The sequence below is a fragment of the Mya arenaria genome, chromosome 14 (assembly GCF_026914265.1).
Source record: "Mya arenaria isolate MELC-2E11 chromosome 14, ASM2691426v1".
Classification (NCBI taxonomy): Eukaryota; Metazoa; Mollusca; class Bivalvia; order Myida; family Myidae; genus Mya; species Mya arenaria.
This window is the reverse complement of record NC_069135.1, coordinates 64089299-64105562: the sequence shown is the minus strand read 5'-3', so window position 1 is coordinate 64105562 and position 16264 is coordinate 64089299. Positions and strand designations below refer to the sequence as shown.

The window sequence follows — 16264 nt, the reverse complement described above, 5'->3', positions numbered from 1 at the left end:
TTTTGTATAAGGGGGTGTTTATCACCAACAGTGATATTTGTTATTTATTGTCCCAGGAAGCAGTTATCAGACCTGTACAACAAGGCGTTCAAACTCTGGACAAAACACTGCAGTCTCAAAGTGGCGGAAATCCACAAACATTTTCTACAGTGGCACAGTTAATCATCATCATCTTTAATACATACTTCTTACTTATATTTGCAAATGAGCTTAGCAAAACCAATACGTCACTCATATAAAAATTACGTACATGTAATATAACAGACGGTACATTAAGTAAGGTGTGAGTGTTAAAAAATGAAAAGCCAGTACACATTTTAAGTATCAATGCATGTACATTTTGCAATGGTTTTGCAACCGGCCATAAATTGTAGCGTTAAATTACACTCGTAAAAACGCGTAATTACAAACAAAACAGTTTCAAGAACTAAAACTGACTGCCCGAATTCGCTGTTGAGGCGGTTCAAATTGACTGCCTCCTCAGTGCAAAGTAGCATCGTGCTTTGTTTAAACGATTGTCAAGCACGTTTTCCAAAGTTTGATTGCAAACAGAAGTACAAGGTCAATACTATAATGTTTATGAATAAAAACAGCAAATTAAAACATAAATCTACACATAGACGTAGGCTATATGAATTTAGTTGATTTTGTGAGTCAAGCAAGTGATTTACTTCTTAGAACAGCGGTTTTAAGAGTCTGGCACGTGATTATCATCCGAAAAGTTGGACTTTATGACAGATGTAAGTAATTTTTCTCTGGGTACTGTGATTTTGTGGGCCATACATGCGATTTTTCATCTGCCTTCGGTGATTTTGTAAGATAGGCAAGTGATTTTCCTCTATGTACTGTGAGTTTGTGAGCCAGGCAAGCGATTTTCATCTTGGTACTGTGATTTTACGAGCAAGGCAAGTGATTTTCATCTGAAAACTGTGATTTTGTGAGCAAGGCAAGTGAGTTTCCTCTGTGTAGTGTGGTTTTGTGAGCTAGGCAAGTAACTTTCCCCTGTGTACTGTGGTTTTGTGAGCCAGGCAAGTAACTTTCCCCTGTGTAATTTTTTTGTGAGTATAAGGCAAGTGATTTTCATCTGGGTACTGTGGTTTTGTGAGCCAGCCAAGTAACTTTCCCCTGTGTACTGTGGTTTTGTGAGCAAGGCAAGTGATTTTCCTCTGTGTACTGTGGTTTTGTGAGCCAGGCAAGTAACTTTCCCCTGTGTACTGTGGTTTTGTGAGCCAGGCAAGTGATTTTCCCCTGTGTACTTTGGTTTTGTGAGCCAGGCAAGTGATTTTCCCCTGTGTACTGTGGTTTTGTGAGCCAGGCAAGTGATTTTCCCCTGTGTACTGTGGTTTAGTGAGCCAGGCAAGTTATTTTTCTGTGTACTGTGGTTTTGTGAGCCAGGCAAGTGATTTTCCCCTGTGTACTGTGGTTTTGTGAGCCAGGCAAGTGATTATCATCTGAATACTGTGATTTTGTGAGCAAGGCAAGTAACTTTCCCCTGTGTACTGTGGCTTTGTGAGCCAGGCAAGTGATTTTCCTCTGTGTACTGTGATTTTGTGAGCCAGGCAAGTAACTTTCCCCTGTGTACTGTGATTTTGTGAGTCAGGCAAGTATTTTTCATCTGGGTAATGTTATATTGTGAGCCAGCAAATTGATTTTTATCTGAGTACTTTAATTGTAAAATAATTGGTATTATGTATCAAAAGGTGGAGGTGTTCCAGTTTTTATATATTGCTTATGATGTCAATTATTCTACAATTTATATATACATGCAGTATACTGAATGATATAATGTGATAAACAGATTTTTTTTAAATCTTAAATGTAAATTTCTTTCTATTATAGGATGTTTGCTAGGCTTCAAACGCAAATCGTAATGCTACAGAAAGAAATCAAGGGAACTAATACAGCAATCAAGAAATACACCCGTCAATTTCAGGTAAATATGATTTAAGATTCTGCCAAAATACATTTGGTTCAAGTTCGGAAATGATCAGACAAACACGCCTCAATTCCACGGCAGACAACGTAAGTTTGTGTAATTTCACAATTATGCTGAGATATTCTTTTCAAACCCATACCCTGGTACTGTCCAAGTTTGGTGATGATTGATCTAAAGTGCTTTGAACACGGACAAAGCATTTGTTGGTGTCCTATAAACAATTTGAGGAATTTGGATCCATCTTCTGGTTACTAGTGGAATTTTAAAGGAAATAGTTGTATAATACATTTTCGTACATCATATATATGTAATAAAGTACTTTTAATGTAAAAATGCTACTTTAATAATTGCTTTAAAAGAAGAACATGCAGAAAAAAATGCCTCAGTGATTATTAGCGATATATTGATTGTCAAAATCCCTCTTAGGAACAAAATGCCTTTTTTAAATTTTCGCGAATCTTCCAGAAATATGGCATGTATGAGTTATTGGTGTGTTTTTTAGACACATGAACAATCACCTGGGCTATTGTCAAAATCCCCTGCTTTGTCATGAAGAATGTGTGAATGCAAATAGATGAACTTAATCAAGACAATTTACTTTTTCAAACAACAGACTGGGTTAGAACCAGGACTATCCACCAACATGAGTGGAACCAGTCTAAGCTGTCTTGATATGGACAGCCAGCCTACGATGTCGACCTCGACAGCTTCGTATGTATCAGTCGTAACGTCTGGGCAGACCAGACGAAAGGAGTTGACGGCAAACTTGATCAATCGGTAAAGAAGTTCGAGGTAGATATAATTCTTTTCAAATGAGTTTGACTCATAGTCCTGTATTTTGCTGCATATAATTAGCTAGGAAAGTGAATAAACATGTGAGAACAATCTAGTTCAATCGCTTCATACTATGTTTAGAATACAGAGAACATTTAAATTTAAAACGGTTTATGTTTAATCCATTGACTGATTTATTTAGAATACATTAATGTCAATTGAAACAATTTATTCAGTATCCATTTATGTAAATTTAAATCATTTATTCGGATTCCATTAATGTAAATTTAAACGTTCATGTCAAATCCATTGACCGATTTATTTAGAATCCAATTGAAACAATTTATTCAGAATCCATTATTATTAATGTAAATTTTAACGATTTATTCAGAATCAGTTAATGTAAATTTAAACGATTCATGCCACAATTTATTTAGAATCAATTATATAAATTTAAACTATTATTCAGAATCTATTTATAGAAATTTAAATCATTTATTTGGAATCCATTATTGATAATTGAAACAATTTATTTAGAATCCATTCATGTAAATTTAAACGATTCATTCAGAATCCATTAATGTACATTAAACGATTTATTCAGAATCAATTAATGTGAATTTAAACAATTTATGCCAAATCCATTAATGTAAATTTAATCATTTCTTCTGGTTCCATTAATGTAAATTAAAACAAATTATTAAGAATCCATCAATGCAAATTTAAATCATTTATTCGGATTCCATTAATGTAAATTGAAACGATTTATTCAGATTCCATTAATGTAAAATGAAACAATTGATGCCGAATCCATTAATGTAAATTTAAACGATTCATTCAGAGTCCATTCATGTAAATTTAAACGATTTATTCAGAATTCATTAATGTACATTTAAACGATTTATTCAGAATCAATTAATGTGAAAGTAACCAATTTATGCCAAATCCATTAATGTAAATTTAAATAACTTATTCTGATTACATTCATGTAAATTGAAACAAATTATTAACAATCCATTAATGTTAATTTAAATCATTATTCGGATTCCATTAATGAAAATTGAAACAATTTATTCAGAATCCATTTATGTAAATTTAAACGATTTACCGGTATTTAGAATCCATTAATGTGATCTTAAGGAAGTAGACAGGAATTCAGCAGCGGAATCATACCAAATAACATTTTAATGACCCATTTTACTGTGTTGTATGAGGTTATTTTGACATCGCACAATGAATTCAGCAGAGTAGAATACGGCCGTTTTGCACTAGAGGGGAATATTGACTGCCGTATTTTGAGATATGTATTGTGTGTGGATTTATAAGGGGATGTATAATAAAAGAAATATCATTTCAGATTAGACGATGTGAGAGATGGCCAAAGTGAGCTAAAGCGAATGGTTAGCGAAAATGAACAACTTCAACAAAAGAGCATGCAGTTGATGGACCTTGAAGATTTGACCTTGACCGATATTGACTCAGGCACAAGTTTGGGAACAAATGGCTCATAGTTTGAGGGACTCTGTGATATTTCCTGAACTTCTGAATATACATTTATTTTCTAGATATATTTTTTTTATTTTATTTCTTATTTTTATGATATATATGTTTTACGGAAACCACTGAAATAGTTTTAAAAGATTAAGATTATATGTTGTTTTGCAATGAAATATGTTTAAACATGTTAGAGTTCTGAATGTGTTACGTGTTTTGTGTGTTTTAAGCAGATCCAGCTTTAAAAAGTATATGCGTTAACATATATTAACATTTTACCAAGGATTGGTAAGAGAATGGATAAACATGTACATGAATTGCTGAAAAGATTGAAAAATTGTTTTTACATGTATCCTAGATTTTACATATTTGATTCAGTGCAAATCATTATGATCCTCTGTTACACTGTTACATATGCAACTTGTTTCTGGTCTGGTCATATTTGAATGATGCAGTGCAAATCATTATGATCCTCTGTTACACTGTTACATATGCAACTTGTTTATTGTTTCTGGCCTTGCCATATTTGAATGATGCAGTGCAAATTATTATGAACGTATATACAACTTGTTTATTGGTTCGGATCAGGCCGTATTTGAATGGCCATATTTGAATGATGCAGTTAATATTTTATGACTGTATGTGCAACTTTTTTGTTGGTTCTGGTCAAACCATATTTGAATGATACAGTGCAACTTATTATTACCTTGTGTGCAACTTGTTTGTTGGTTTGGGTCAGACCAAATTGATTCAATGTTTAGCATCATTGGTTAGGAAGGTTTTCAACTTTTAAAGTGAGACAAACAACATTTACCGCAATCTAAATTAAGCAAAGCAATTTGATATTCTCTATGTGATATCTTAAATAACAAAAAAAATGTTTCATTATAATATATTAAACAAGGAGCGAGATTAACTTGTAAAATGTGTGAACCTGCAATATGTATATGATGTATTTCATTACCATGGCTCTTTATTACATTAATTTGATGTTCATATTTTGTCATGGTTGAATTCTACAATAATTGATAGTGTGTATATTATACAAACAGGATCACAACTTCATGTGGAAAATGTAAGTTTATCTGAACTGAAAATGTATAAGATGATTTTCATGAAATTTCCTGTCAGGTCAAAAAATATGTACACTTTGAGAGGATAACTTGTTTAAATGAACCTGCAAACGTATATGATTACTTTTATTGGTGAAATCTGCTATGGGGGTCATTTTTTGTAAGATATGAGATCTGATTTTTCTTCGCATGTTTGTGTTTTTTCCTGCATATTGTTAGATTTTTAAAATGGAGCTTGACGCTAAAATTTAAATCAGTTTGGCAGGGTCATTTGTGCTGTCATGTATCTTTATTCTATAAAACAGATCTGCAGGCCCAAGTTTCTTGAAAAATCGTTTAGTCACCTTTAACAGGATTATGCTTTAATAACACACTATTTTTGTATAATCGAATACTGTTCTCATTTTGCCAAAAAATGCAATTATCTTTATGATGGTCACAAAAATACAGATTTTGTTTTTATTCAAGTTTTATTTAAGTTATTTGGTTTAATAAAAATATACTTAAGCTGACCTGATTAATGATGTTTCGAGTAATTAGAGCCAGCTCTATTTATTAAACGGGATCATAGCTGTAATGTGTGTTATTAAAAAAAAACTATGCTATTCGCTAATTTGAATAAAATTAATGTAAATAAGAAAAATATTCAGTTAAAATTAACTCTTAATATTGACTCATTTACATTTTTAAAGGGTCATAAATCGAAACAAAACATTAATGTGAAATGTGAACAAAACACTTGCAACATGCGGAAACCCTGCGCGAGGGTTGGGATGAATCTATCTGACATGAGCGTCTATGGTAGATACTTTTTCTCCCACGTGCACCTCAGTAAACAAAATAAAGTAAAATTGTACTCTTCGTTCGAACTTTTTTGTGCGTAGTGAAAATAAATGCGTCTAGATTTGTAATAGTTAATGGTTGTCATGGATATGCACGCAGTGATTCAGATTATGTTAATAGTCAAATCGTTCTTGAAATAGTACTGAGTAGAGTGCAGCATTATTTCTTGAATGGCGAGTGAAAACATATGGTGCCATTTGTAGCGAGAAATAATTAGTTAGGTTTCTAAATATTGCCACAAGACAAAATTTCCATGATGCTCCAGAAAACAGTCTTCAACAAGGGAGGTAATTGTGTGATGACAATAAAAAGGAGTGGGCAAGATAAGAATTTCTAGCAAATTCAACCAATTTGTCAACATTAGGGGTTTTTATGTTTAAAACACATCTACTTTTCTTTTGATTTGACTATGAAACAAGGAAAGCGACTAAAGTTTAGAAATATCTTAAGAAGTTTTATGATTATTGCACTGTACTTTTGTGTTAATTGACTTGATTGTTAATCCAAACAAGACCATGTAAATAAAGTGAAATATCTGCCGACTTTGCCTTTGTACATTTAGATAATTATTGAAATTTCAACAATGGGCTTATTGTTTAGAACTTTGCTTTTAAAAAGCGAAAACTTTTTAAACGACAACGATTTTCACTTTGTTAAAAGTAAGCCACAACATGTTTTAAAACAACTTTTTTGTTCACTTTTAAATCTTAATATTGTATAAAGTTTCATGGACACGCCATGTCGATTTTGAAGACAAATGTTCAATCAACATTCATGCCATATTTCAGAGAGGCTTCTCAGGGGATTTTGGTCTGAGCTGCAGGTGATTTTGATATGAGATTACGGGATTTTTACCTTAAAATTAAGAAGATATTTTAATTTATAAGAAGAGTAAACACAGAAGTCTGAATGATATTTACTTACATGTATTTATTGTTCTAATATACATAAAAGTGAAAGATTAATGAAATATTATAAAATAAGCATAACCTCATTTGATTGCATAAACCATCCTCATTATAAAACATTATTACGAAAAAAACAACAAGACATTGTGAATTTACAGAGCTATAAACTGTAATAAGTTGTTTTCAAATGTTTTATCTTTATAAGTTTGATTTCATCATCTATTGTCATTATTGTATCAGTATCCTCATCAATTAGTCTTCAATTAAGGTAGTAAGACCCTATTAAACATCATTTTAAACTATGATGAGCTTGATAATTCCTTAATGTGTATCATTCGCCGGATTCAGAAACAAAATTTAAAAGAAATTTCCTGTGAATTTTCGACTTCATTTAAATTAGTTTTCATTTCAGTTTTTTAGGGATAAAAAATGATCTCACATGAGCAACATGAACACTCCTTGCATTTGCATGTTTAACACCTAATAAGATATTAAACAAGTCGCCAGAAAAGAGTCATTACGAAATATATTTCAACGAACAAAACTTGATACAAGTCGTCAGAAAAGAGTTCTATCGTAATATAATACACCAAACAAAACGTGATACAAGTGAACAGATTTGTTAACTTTTTTGCGTTAAAGAATTCTGTGACCTTGACCTTGGCCAGATGACCCCCAAAGTCAGGAGAGTTCATCTACTGGTCAGGCCCAACCTTCAAGTCAAGTTTGATGACCATAGGTCCAGGAATTGTCAAGTTTGCTTTCAAGATCACTGTAACCTTGACCTTTGACCCCTCGAATCAATAGGGGTAATCTACAGTCAACTAATAATACGATAACTCAGTTCAGATGCATTACTTGGGAAATATGTTTTGGTCCAAAAACATGAGCGAGTCCATTTAAACACTTTTTTGACATTAGTTACATCTAGAACACCAATGTTTGTATATGGGTAAACAAGTTTCACATTGGTCAATGTCGGTTTAATCATTCAATTCAAATATGAGGAAACAATTTTAACTATGGTCAATGTCTGTTTAAACAATTTAATCCATCTTTTTGGATTTTTGGGAAGAATTCACTATTTGGTCACTGCCTATAGAATTATTCATTCAATATACATGTATAAGGATACGTACAGGTATGTTTAATTTCAATATAAACACATTTTAAACATTATGTTTACCAAATACAAACTGCATGAAAGAATAAAACACCGTGTCTATTACTCTATAATATATACTCTGAATCATTCTATTACACAATTACTATTGTTGGATTAGACATTCACATGTAAGAAACCAACTTGTTGGTATATTTCATACACAATCAGCTACTAACATTTCAATTAATAATACACATTCTCATACTCGTATATTATTTTCTAATAACACATTACTACACGACTTGTCACTAATGAAAACTGTTAGAATTCAAAATAATTTAAAAGTCAAGTTTCCGTCAAATACTCTCACAGTAATTGAATCGCGCGATATTTCACATAAAGCATTGTATATTCGTATTGTCAGTATAATAGTATACATTATAATTAGTCTTGAACATTAAACTTACTTCACACCTGATACAAATTTCACTCATATTAATTGACTGACATGATCTATACTAATTTGAATACTTTTACGAAACTATCCGAATCAGGTCTGCCATAGTGCCTGCAGGTGACAAACATCATCTTCTTCAGTGAACAGTAAGCCACACTGCGTGGACACTCTATCCCCTCCTCCTTCCCCAGCAGTTGGGTTATCTCGCCTGTGAGCGTGTCCAGTAACAGGATGTTGTCACTGCTACTCCCACACAAGAGCAGCTGGTTGTCTCCCACGGGTGCCAGACCACGTGGGTATTTCAGTATCGGGTCTTGGTACGACTGGAGGACCTCCAGTGAGATGCTCAGCTTGGTTATGGTGTTGGTGTCCCAGTCCAAGACATATATGACCGGAGGAGTCTGGCTCTCCCTGGTCACTGTCAGATTCACAGGATACACAAACCAAGGTTTTTCACTGCTGTCTTTGTCCACACTCTTCTTCACCTTTCCCTTCATGTTCATCAACACAACCTTACCTTGGAAGGGGAAAGACACTATCAAGTTGTCATCACAGAAACCTATTCCATGACATTTTTCTTCGACTTCAACAACTTCCTGTAGTGTGAAATTTCCCTGAGTAGATACGAACTGTATCTTCTTCAAACCAGGCAGAGTGACGGCTGCCCTGTTCCCGGGCAGGTGACACAGGTCCCACGGCTCACCTAGCAGTTTTACCTGGGACACCAGCTTGTTATTCATGGTGTCCACCAGCTTCAATGAGCAATTATTGTGATCTACCAGTATGAGACTGTCCCCGGTCAGGAGAGTCACACTGGTTAGCCAGCAGTCCCTGCTACCATCTGATGTCTTCACTGAAATGTCAGGCTGCCTGCTGAACTTGGCCTGGCTTAGGTCTGCTCTGCTGCTGAAGTGGGCTGAAAGTAAACATCACCATAAATAACACAAATTAAAAAAATGTTTTGTTTCATCACATTTTAAAATGAATAATAATAATAATAATAATAATAATAATAATAATAATAATAATAATAATAATAATAATAACAATAATAATAATAATAATAATAATAATAATAATAATAATAATAATAATAATAATAATAATAAAATAAAACAATTCATTCAAAATAAAAAATCTTTTCATTCAAAATTTTATAATAAGTCCTTTTGTCGATAGTCCATATATGTTACCGCAATGATATACAAAATTACGTATAGTATGTAGTTGCCTATTTATTTTATATAAAAAAAATAGTATGCGATTATAATTTTTGCATAACGAGTTTTCATTGTGTCAGTCAGAAACATAGAATAAATAAGGTCACTATTTAATTATTTTACTGAAAAAGATCCAAAATATTTTATTATGTTGGCAAATAGTTCACCCTTTTCTTAACAACGCATCCAACTATTCATTTCAACGAAACCTTCGTGCAATAGCGTAATGGACTATAAACATTAAATTCGGGATTGTGCAGTGTAAAATCGTTTTTGGAATGAGTTCTGTAGACTTTTAACTTGTATACATATGAACTTTAATTATGTGTTTTTTACTTTTGAGAAAAGGTTTCAATATATTAATATGAATCACCATTGCTGTTGCAGCGTTGGTATAAAATGATTAGGGTAAATATGAAGTAATACAGAGCAAATAGCAAATGTTTTTATCAGACACTAATAGGTTTATAAGTGTTGCCCTTTGGTCTAGAAAGGTGTATTAGAAAGGCACGGATTTTGCATAATGTGATTTCATGAGGCGCAAGGCAACGAAATTAATATCTGCAAGAATCCAACAGAGTTGAATACGACATTCCGGATCAAAACGCAATACTAGTAACGCTAATCATATATATTACTGGCTAAGTCACTTAAAAGACACATGTTTTTTTTTATAAAAACAAAACAATTTTAATCACGCAATATTTTGTATTATGACGTCATTTCAACATTGTCACATTTGTTTATGATGCCACGTCAGCAGAGTAGAATACACCCTAGTTGCACTGACAGAAGTGGAATACGGACAACCGTATTTTACGATATGTATAGGGCATGGAATTATGACCGGTACAGAATAAGTATAAATACTTTAATGTAATACCCACACAGTATATTATATAGCATTCAATAAGAGACGCCTTGATGTTTGTACGTGAGCTATAACAACCCTTAATAAAATAAGTTCATAGAAACTATTTATAATCAGTGTAATACGATATGTAAAGCGCCTGGAATTATGACTGGTACAAAATAAGTTTTATACTCTAAATACTGTATTGTAATACCCACACGCTATAGTATATAGCATTCAACGAGATACGCCTTAATATTTGTACATGAGATATTACACTCTGTAATAAAAATGACCTTTAGAAACTATTTAATGTTTTCAGTTATAATCAGGGTTATACTGATCAGAATATGTTTACTTTTCGGACTTCAACAGCAGAAATAAATGTTTGATACAAAACATCGCAAAACTAAACAATAACTGTAACATATAATTCATCAGTGGTTTAAACAAAACTTAACTCTAATTTACATATACAGCATTTCGATTTACGTCATGATTAACATTTTAATACAGTTTCTTTTTCCCAATTTAAAGAAATGTGCACTTCTTTCAGCAAAACACGACGCCGTTTTTTCCGCGAAAATTGACGTTTTAGACGAATTTCAATTTAAAAATGCAAGCCGATAGAAAAAATGTCCGTGAATGTTTTCACAAGACGCATTTGAGGTGGAAATTTCATAGCGATAAACGAAGAATTGATGAATATATCGGTTATTGTAGCTGGCACGCAGAAAAATGACAGACGTCTCAAAGTTGACGTCAGTGGTATATTTTTAAGACTCGTAGTTTCAAAACGGTTCCGAATATTGAAAAAGTAAAAAACAGTCCCTTACTGGACATATGTTCTTCTATTCGTATACCAATGTTCAGACATTAACTCGAAAATTCTCTCAGAGTCGCGGTCCACCTGAAGTTTATTTTCATCTTATTTTTTTTTGCAGAATATGATTTGTCGTAGTATTTAATTATTTTACTTGTGTTAAGTACTTTACAACATATTTCTTTAACGTAACTTCATCGTGCCAGGTTTGCTTTAGTGAAGTCAACAAGCTTTTGAAAACAGATTCATTAACTGCATTACTGACGGAAATATCAAATTAGTCAGTGGCTATGAACAAACCTTTCTGTGATGCACCTTGCATGTATTTTTGTTGTTGCTGCATCGTCTCGAGTTGCCATGGCTGCTGCTTCTTTTGTTGTTGTCGTTCTTGCTGCTCTACCGCCGAAATTGATTCTCCTGGAAATATGACGGTTGTTAATAAAGTAAAATATATATACCGTATTGTTATACCAATACAAGTATACATCATTCAAAATTATATGGCTTAAGTCTATTTGAATCTTAATTTATATAAGAAATATCATTTGTCAAAGAAGTTCATTCTGTTATTTTTGTTAAGTACTTGGTGAACTTTACAAAATAGTTTTAAACGTAACGTTGACGTGCCGGTTAACTTGAGCGACGTCAAAAGGCTTTTTGAAATCAGACTTATAAACTGCATTACTTAGGAAATGTCAAATTAATTAGTGGATGTACGCAAACCTTTTTGTGATAAAGCTTTAATGTGTTTTTGGTGTTGTTGCATCGTCTCCTGTTGCCGTTGTTTCTGCTTCGTTTGAAGTTGTCTTTGAAGCGGCCCTAACGCCGAAGTTGATTCGCCCTCTTCCAACCTTCCTATTGCTTTATCAGAAGTTATTAACTGTTCAGTTGCGGGGTCCCTGTGAAACTTGTATCGGGGAACTTCACTTCTCTTGCTCACCTCTTCCAGGGCTGCCTGGAGACCAGCCAGCTCTTTTATAGCTCGTTTTCCTACTATTAATAGCTGGTTGCTATTGTCGTCCTGTGCTTGTAGCTCCGACTTTAGTTTCTCAATGGATGATTTCATGTTTGTGCATTTTGATTTCAGTTCATTTAGCAGTGTCTTGGATGTTCGTTTCTTCTGATCAATTTCTGCCAAGAGTTCGTTTTCCCTTTTATCAAGGTACTGGTTAATTTCAGTCCTAAATTTGCGAAGCTCATTGATATTGGTAAGGCTTTCTTCGTCAACTGATTTCATGATCGCCTGTATGTCGTGTGACAGTTTGCCAATGTCAGTGGCCGTCTGGACAAGTCCTGTTTTCAGGCTGTTGTATTCTGCACCTTCTTTGTACCGCTTTGCCACTTGAGAAATCTTTTCAATAGTGCATGAGCTGTGTTCTTTCTCAGCCAAGCATTCTCCACACAGAAGTGTCTCATGATTGGGACAATAGTATTTTATGAACTCTTCGGCATGGCGTTGACATGTTTCCGTAAAATGCTTATTCTCACTCTCTGGTTGGAGTGAAGAAGGCATGGTACTCTTGTCCTGGAGAGGGTGCATTTTGGTAAACTTCATGTTCTTGTGTACTCGGGCACAGTTGGAACACAGGAACTCCTTGCAAACGGTACAGAAGGCATCAGGTGGGATGTTCTTGCCATCGTTCGCACATGGCTGGCAGAAGGTGTGGTCAGTGACCAATCCTGTTCCCTCGGGTGCCTTTTTCCCTGAGACTGCATCCATCTTGAGTCTAAAATCATAATTTGATTGTCAAATATACTCTCGGTTTACCAAGTTCTAAACGATTTATAGGAGCGGTCCCAGGAGTTGATGTTCGAGGGGGCAAAACAAAGGAACGTAACATTTTGACATGCGTGACTCCCTCAGAACCGAAATTCATTTGAATTAAATTGTTGACAGGGGAGATGGGGGTACTTCCTACAGAAGGTTTTATAAATTTCAAAGTCGCAATTTTTGCATATTTTATTACCTTCTTCTCCTATATTGAAATAAAAAAGAAAACTTTGACAAATTAAGTGAGCATGCGCCCGGTGCTACCTTACCCAGGATGTGCTGTTGGTCCCAACTTGCCCTAAAACTTTAACCTGCCCTAAAACTTAGTCCATACAAAGGCCAGGATTTCTTTTTAGCTTTTTCCGTACGGCAAACTGTTGGCAACATGGAAACTTAAAAATGTCGGAATGAAATGAAAGTCTTTCTGAGTCCTGTGACACTGATACCGGGCTTATCGTTACCGGGATTTCTAAAGAGAGTATTATATTACCCGGTACCGACTGTGACGTAAAACCCGGTACCAACATAATCCGGAATCATAAACTGTGTCATTTTCAAGTTACTATAACCTAAATAATGATGATATGAAGCCCCTTTATGACACATGTCACACGTGTTTCCAATTAATGGATGTGTGAGCGCCAGTGTCGGGATGTTCATTCCATTCTTTAATTGCATCAAACAATAAAATGATTTTTTTTAGATTTATTTATTTTACATATATACTACTTTATAATAGAAAGTTCTGATTTCTTTTTAAATCTGAAGAAAATGTTTAAATAAAATATTATGCTACACCGAGTTGTTTTTAACATTATAACAGTAAGCAATTAGCTAATTTGCTAATATTATGAAAAATGTAATATGATTTAAGTGTCTTTTTTATTCATTACAAAATATGTTGCTTTGAGTTTTTCTTAGATCTATGTATTTTGGAAATACTAAAAGAGATACATGTTCTGTTACAATTATATACAATCACATGATTTACACAATATTTTATTTCTTGATGTATTTGAACATTTCTGTTAAGGGAGTAATTCGTGCATCGAAAACAAGGCATGTTGTGAAGTAAGTTTTCAGAACAGCATTTTTGAATGAGTCCACAAATGACATAGGGTTTAAGGCAGCAATAAGATACATCAATAACCCTTTGATTAGTCTTTTATGACATGTTCTTTCATGGGTCAGTATAACTGATTACTTCAGAGCCCGTAAACGTCAGATCATAATTGTGTATTTATTAAAACACTTATTTGTTTATTACTCTGATTAATTCATTTAGTTATGTATATTGTTTATACAATAATTTGATATATATATAAGTCGGACATTGAAATTATCTACTCTGAAAGTGTCAACTTTAAAAGGCCATGTACCAATTAACAGATACACAGGAAAATGACCAAATGCTGTGAGACAAGTGCAATAAACAAGAGATGCACAGCGGGGAGTTATCATGCCGCATATACCTGAAATTAAAATATTAAAAGATATATACATTCTCAACCGTTTCACTGTACTTATAATTTCCTCATGTTTGGAATGAACAGAACCTTTCTCAGATAGGCATGTTTGTACCTGTTATATTTGAAATCAGACCAGAACAGACTATCTATTTTGATGTAAGCATTACAAGCTCATTGCCATAATACCACATACACCAGCAAAGACATGTTTTTAAGGCATGTAGACAACAGAATTGCAAATTTATTGTATACGATTTTGCATACATATAAGACCTATAACACTTTAACTTTTAAAGATCAACACACACTGGCTGTTCATTAAAATGAATTATTGCTTTCCAAATCTATTCCCCAAATATCACACTAGAATTAAAAGACAATTACTATTGAAACAAGAGATGTTTGTCAAACATTATGCCCCCACCTGAGCGCCATGTTGTCAGGATTATATGGACAATTGAATGAAATATGCATGGACCGAAATGACAGCTGATTTGTTGCTGTTTTAAGATTATGACCATTAAAGTGTGAGAATAAAGTGTGTTATGACCGTCATGACCTTTGACTCTATAAACTCAAAATCCAGAGTCATCAGCTGGTCACCAGAAACCTAAATGTCAAGTTTGAGGGCCATGGGTGCAGGCATTGTCAAGTTATCACAATACAAGTTTTTTTTCGTTCAAGGTCACTGTGACATTGACCTTTGACCTGATGACCCCTTAAATCATAAGGGGTCATCTACAAGTCAGATGCAACTCCAAGTCAAGTTTGAAGACCATGGGTTCAGGCATTGTTGAGTTATCACTCGGACAACCTTTTACCATTCAAGATCACTGTGACCTTGACCTTTGGCTCTATGAATCCTAAAATCAATAAGGGTGATCTACTTGTCAGGCTTAACATCCATTTCAAGTTTAATGATCATAGGTTCAGGCATTGTTGAGATATCAGTGGGGGAAGATTTGTTAACTTTTTTGCGTTAAAGGTTACTGTGAAATTGACTTTGGCCTGATGACCCCCAAAGTCGATAGGAGTCATCTACTGGGCAGGCCCAACCTTTATGTCAAGTTTGATGACCATAGGTCCAAGAATTGTCGAGTTTGCTTTCAAGGTCACTGTAACCTTTACCTTTGACCCCTAAAATCAATAGGGGTCATCTACTGGTCAGGCCCAACCTCCATGTCAACTTTGAGGGCCATGGGTGCAGGTATTGTTGAGTTATCACTTGGACAACCTTTTATCATTCAAGGTCACTATGACCTTGACCTTTGGCCCAATGACCCCTAAAATTAATAGGGACAATCTTCTGGCCAGGCTCAACCTCCAAATCAAGTTTGAGGGCCATGGGTGCAGCCATTGTCAAGTTATCACTCGGATAACCTTTTAAAATTCCAGGTCACTGTGACCTTGACCTTTGGCCCAATGACCCCTTAAATCAATAGGGACCATCTTCTGACCAGGCCCAAACTCCAAGTCAAGTTTGAGGGCCATGGGTGCAGGCATTGTCGAGTTATCACTCGGACAACCTTTTACCATTC

At 34.2% G+C, this 16264-nt stretch overlaps 1 protein-coding gene across 1 annotated transcript; it reads right to left on the bottom strand.

Moving 5' to 3' along the window:
• Nucleotides 1-8646: 8646 nt before the first annotated feature.
• On the bottom strand, nt 8647-13206 carry LOC128216398 (E3 ubiquitin-protein ligase TRIM33-like). Its single transcript, XM_052922956.1, has 3 exons — nt 12210-13206; nt 11787-11903; nt 8647-9506 (listed from the first exon to the last, which is right to left on the bottom strand). Exons 1-3 carry the CDS (start codon nt 13204-13206, stop codon nt 8647-8649), a joined length of 1974 nt encoding a protein of 657 aa, XP_052778916.1.
• Between the last annotated feature and the right edge of the window lie 3058 nt (nt 13207-16264).

What these genes read in the sequence shown, in the direction of transcription:
- LOC128216398 (XM_052922956.1), bottom strand. Translation starts at nt 13,206, where the DNA reads ATGGATGCAGTCTCAGGGAAAAAGGCACCCGAGGGAACAGGATTGGTC. An exon ending in TAAAGCTTTATCACAAAAAG is followed by an intron (nt 11,904 to 12,209) that starts GTTTGCGTACAT and finishes TCATATTTCCAG; the next exon opens with GAGAATCAATTTCGGCGGTA. An exon ending in GCAAGGTGCATCACAGAAAG is followed by an intron (nt 9,507 to 11,786) that starts GTTTGTTCATAG and finishes GTTTACTTTCAG; the next exon opens with CCCACTTCAGCAGCAGAGCA.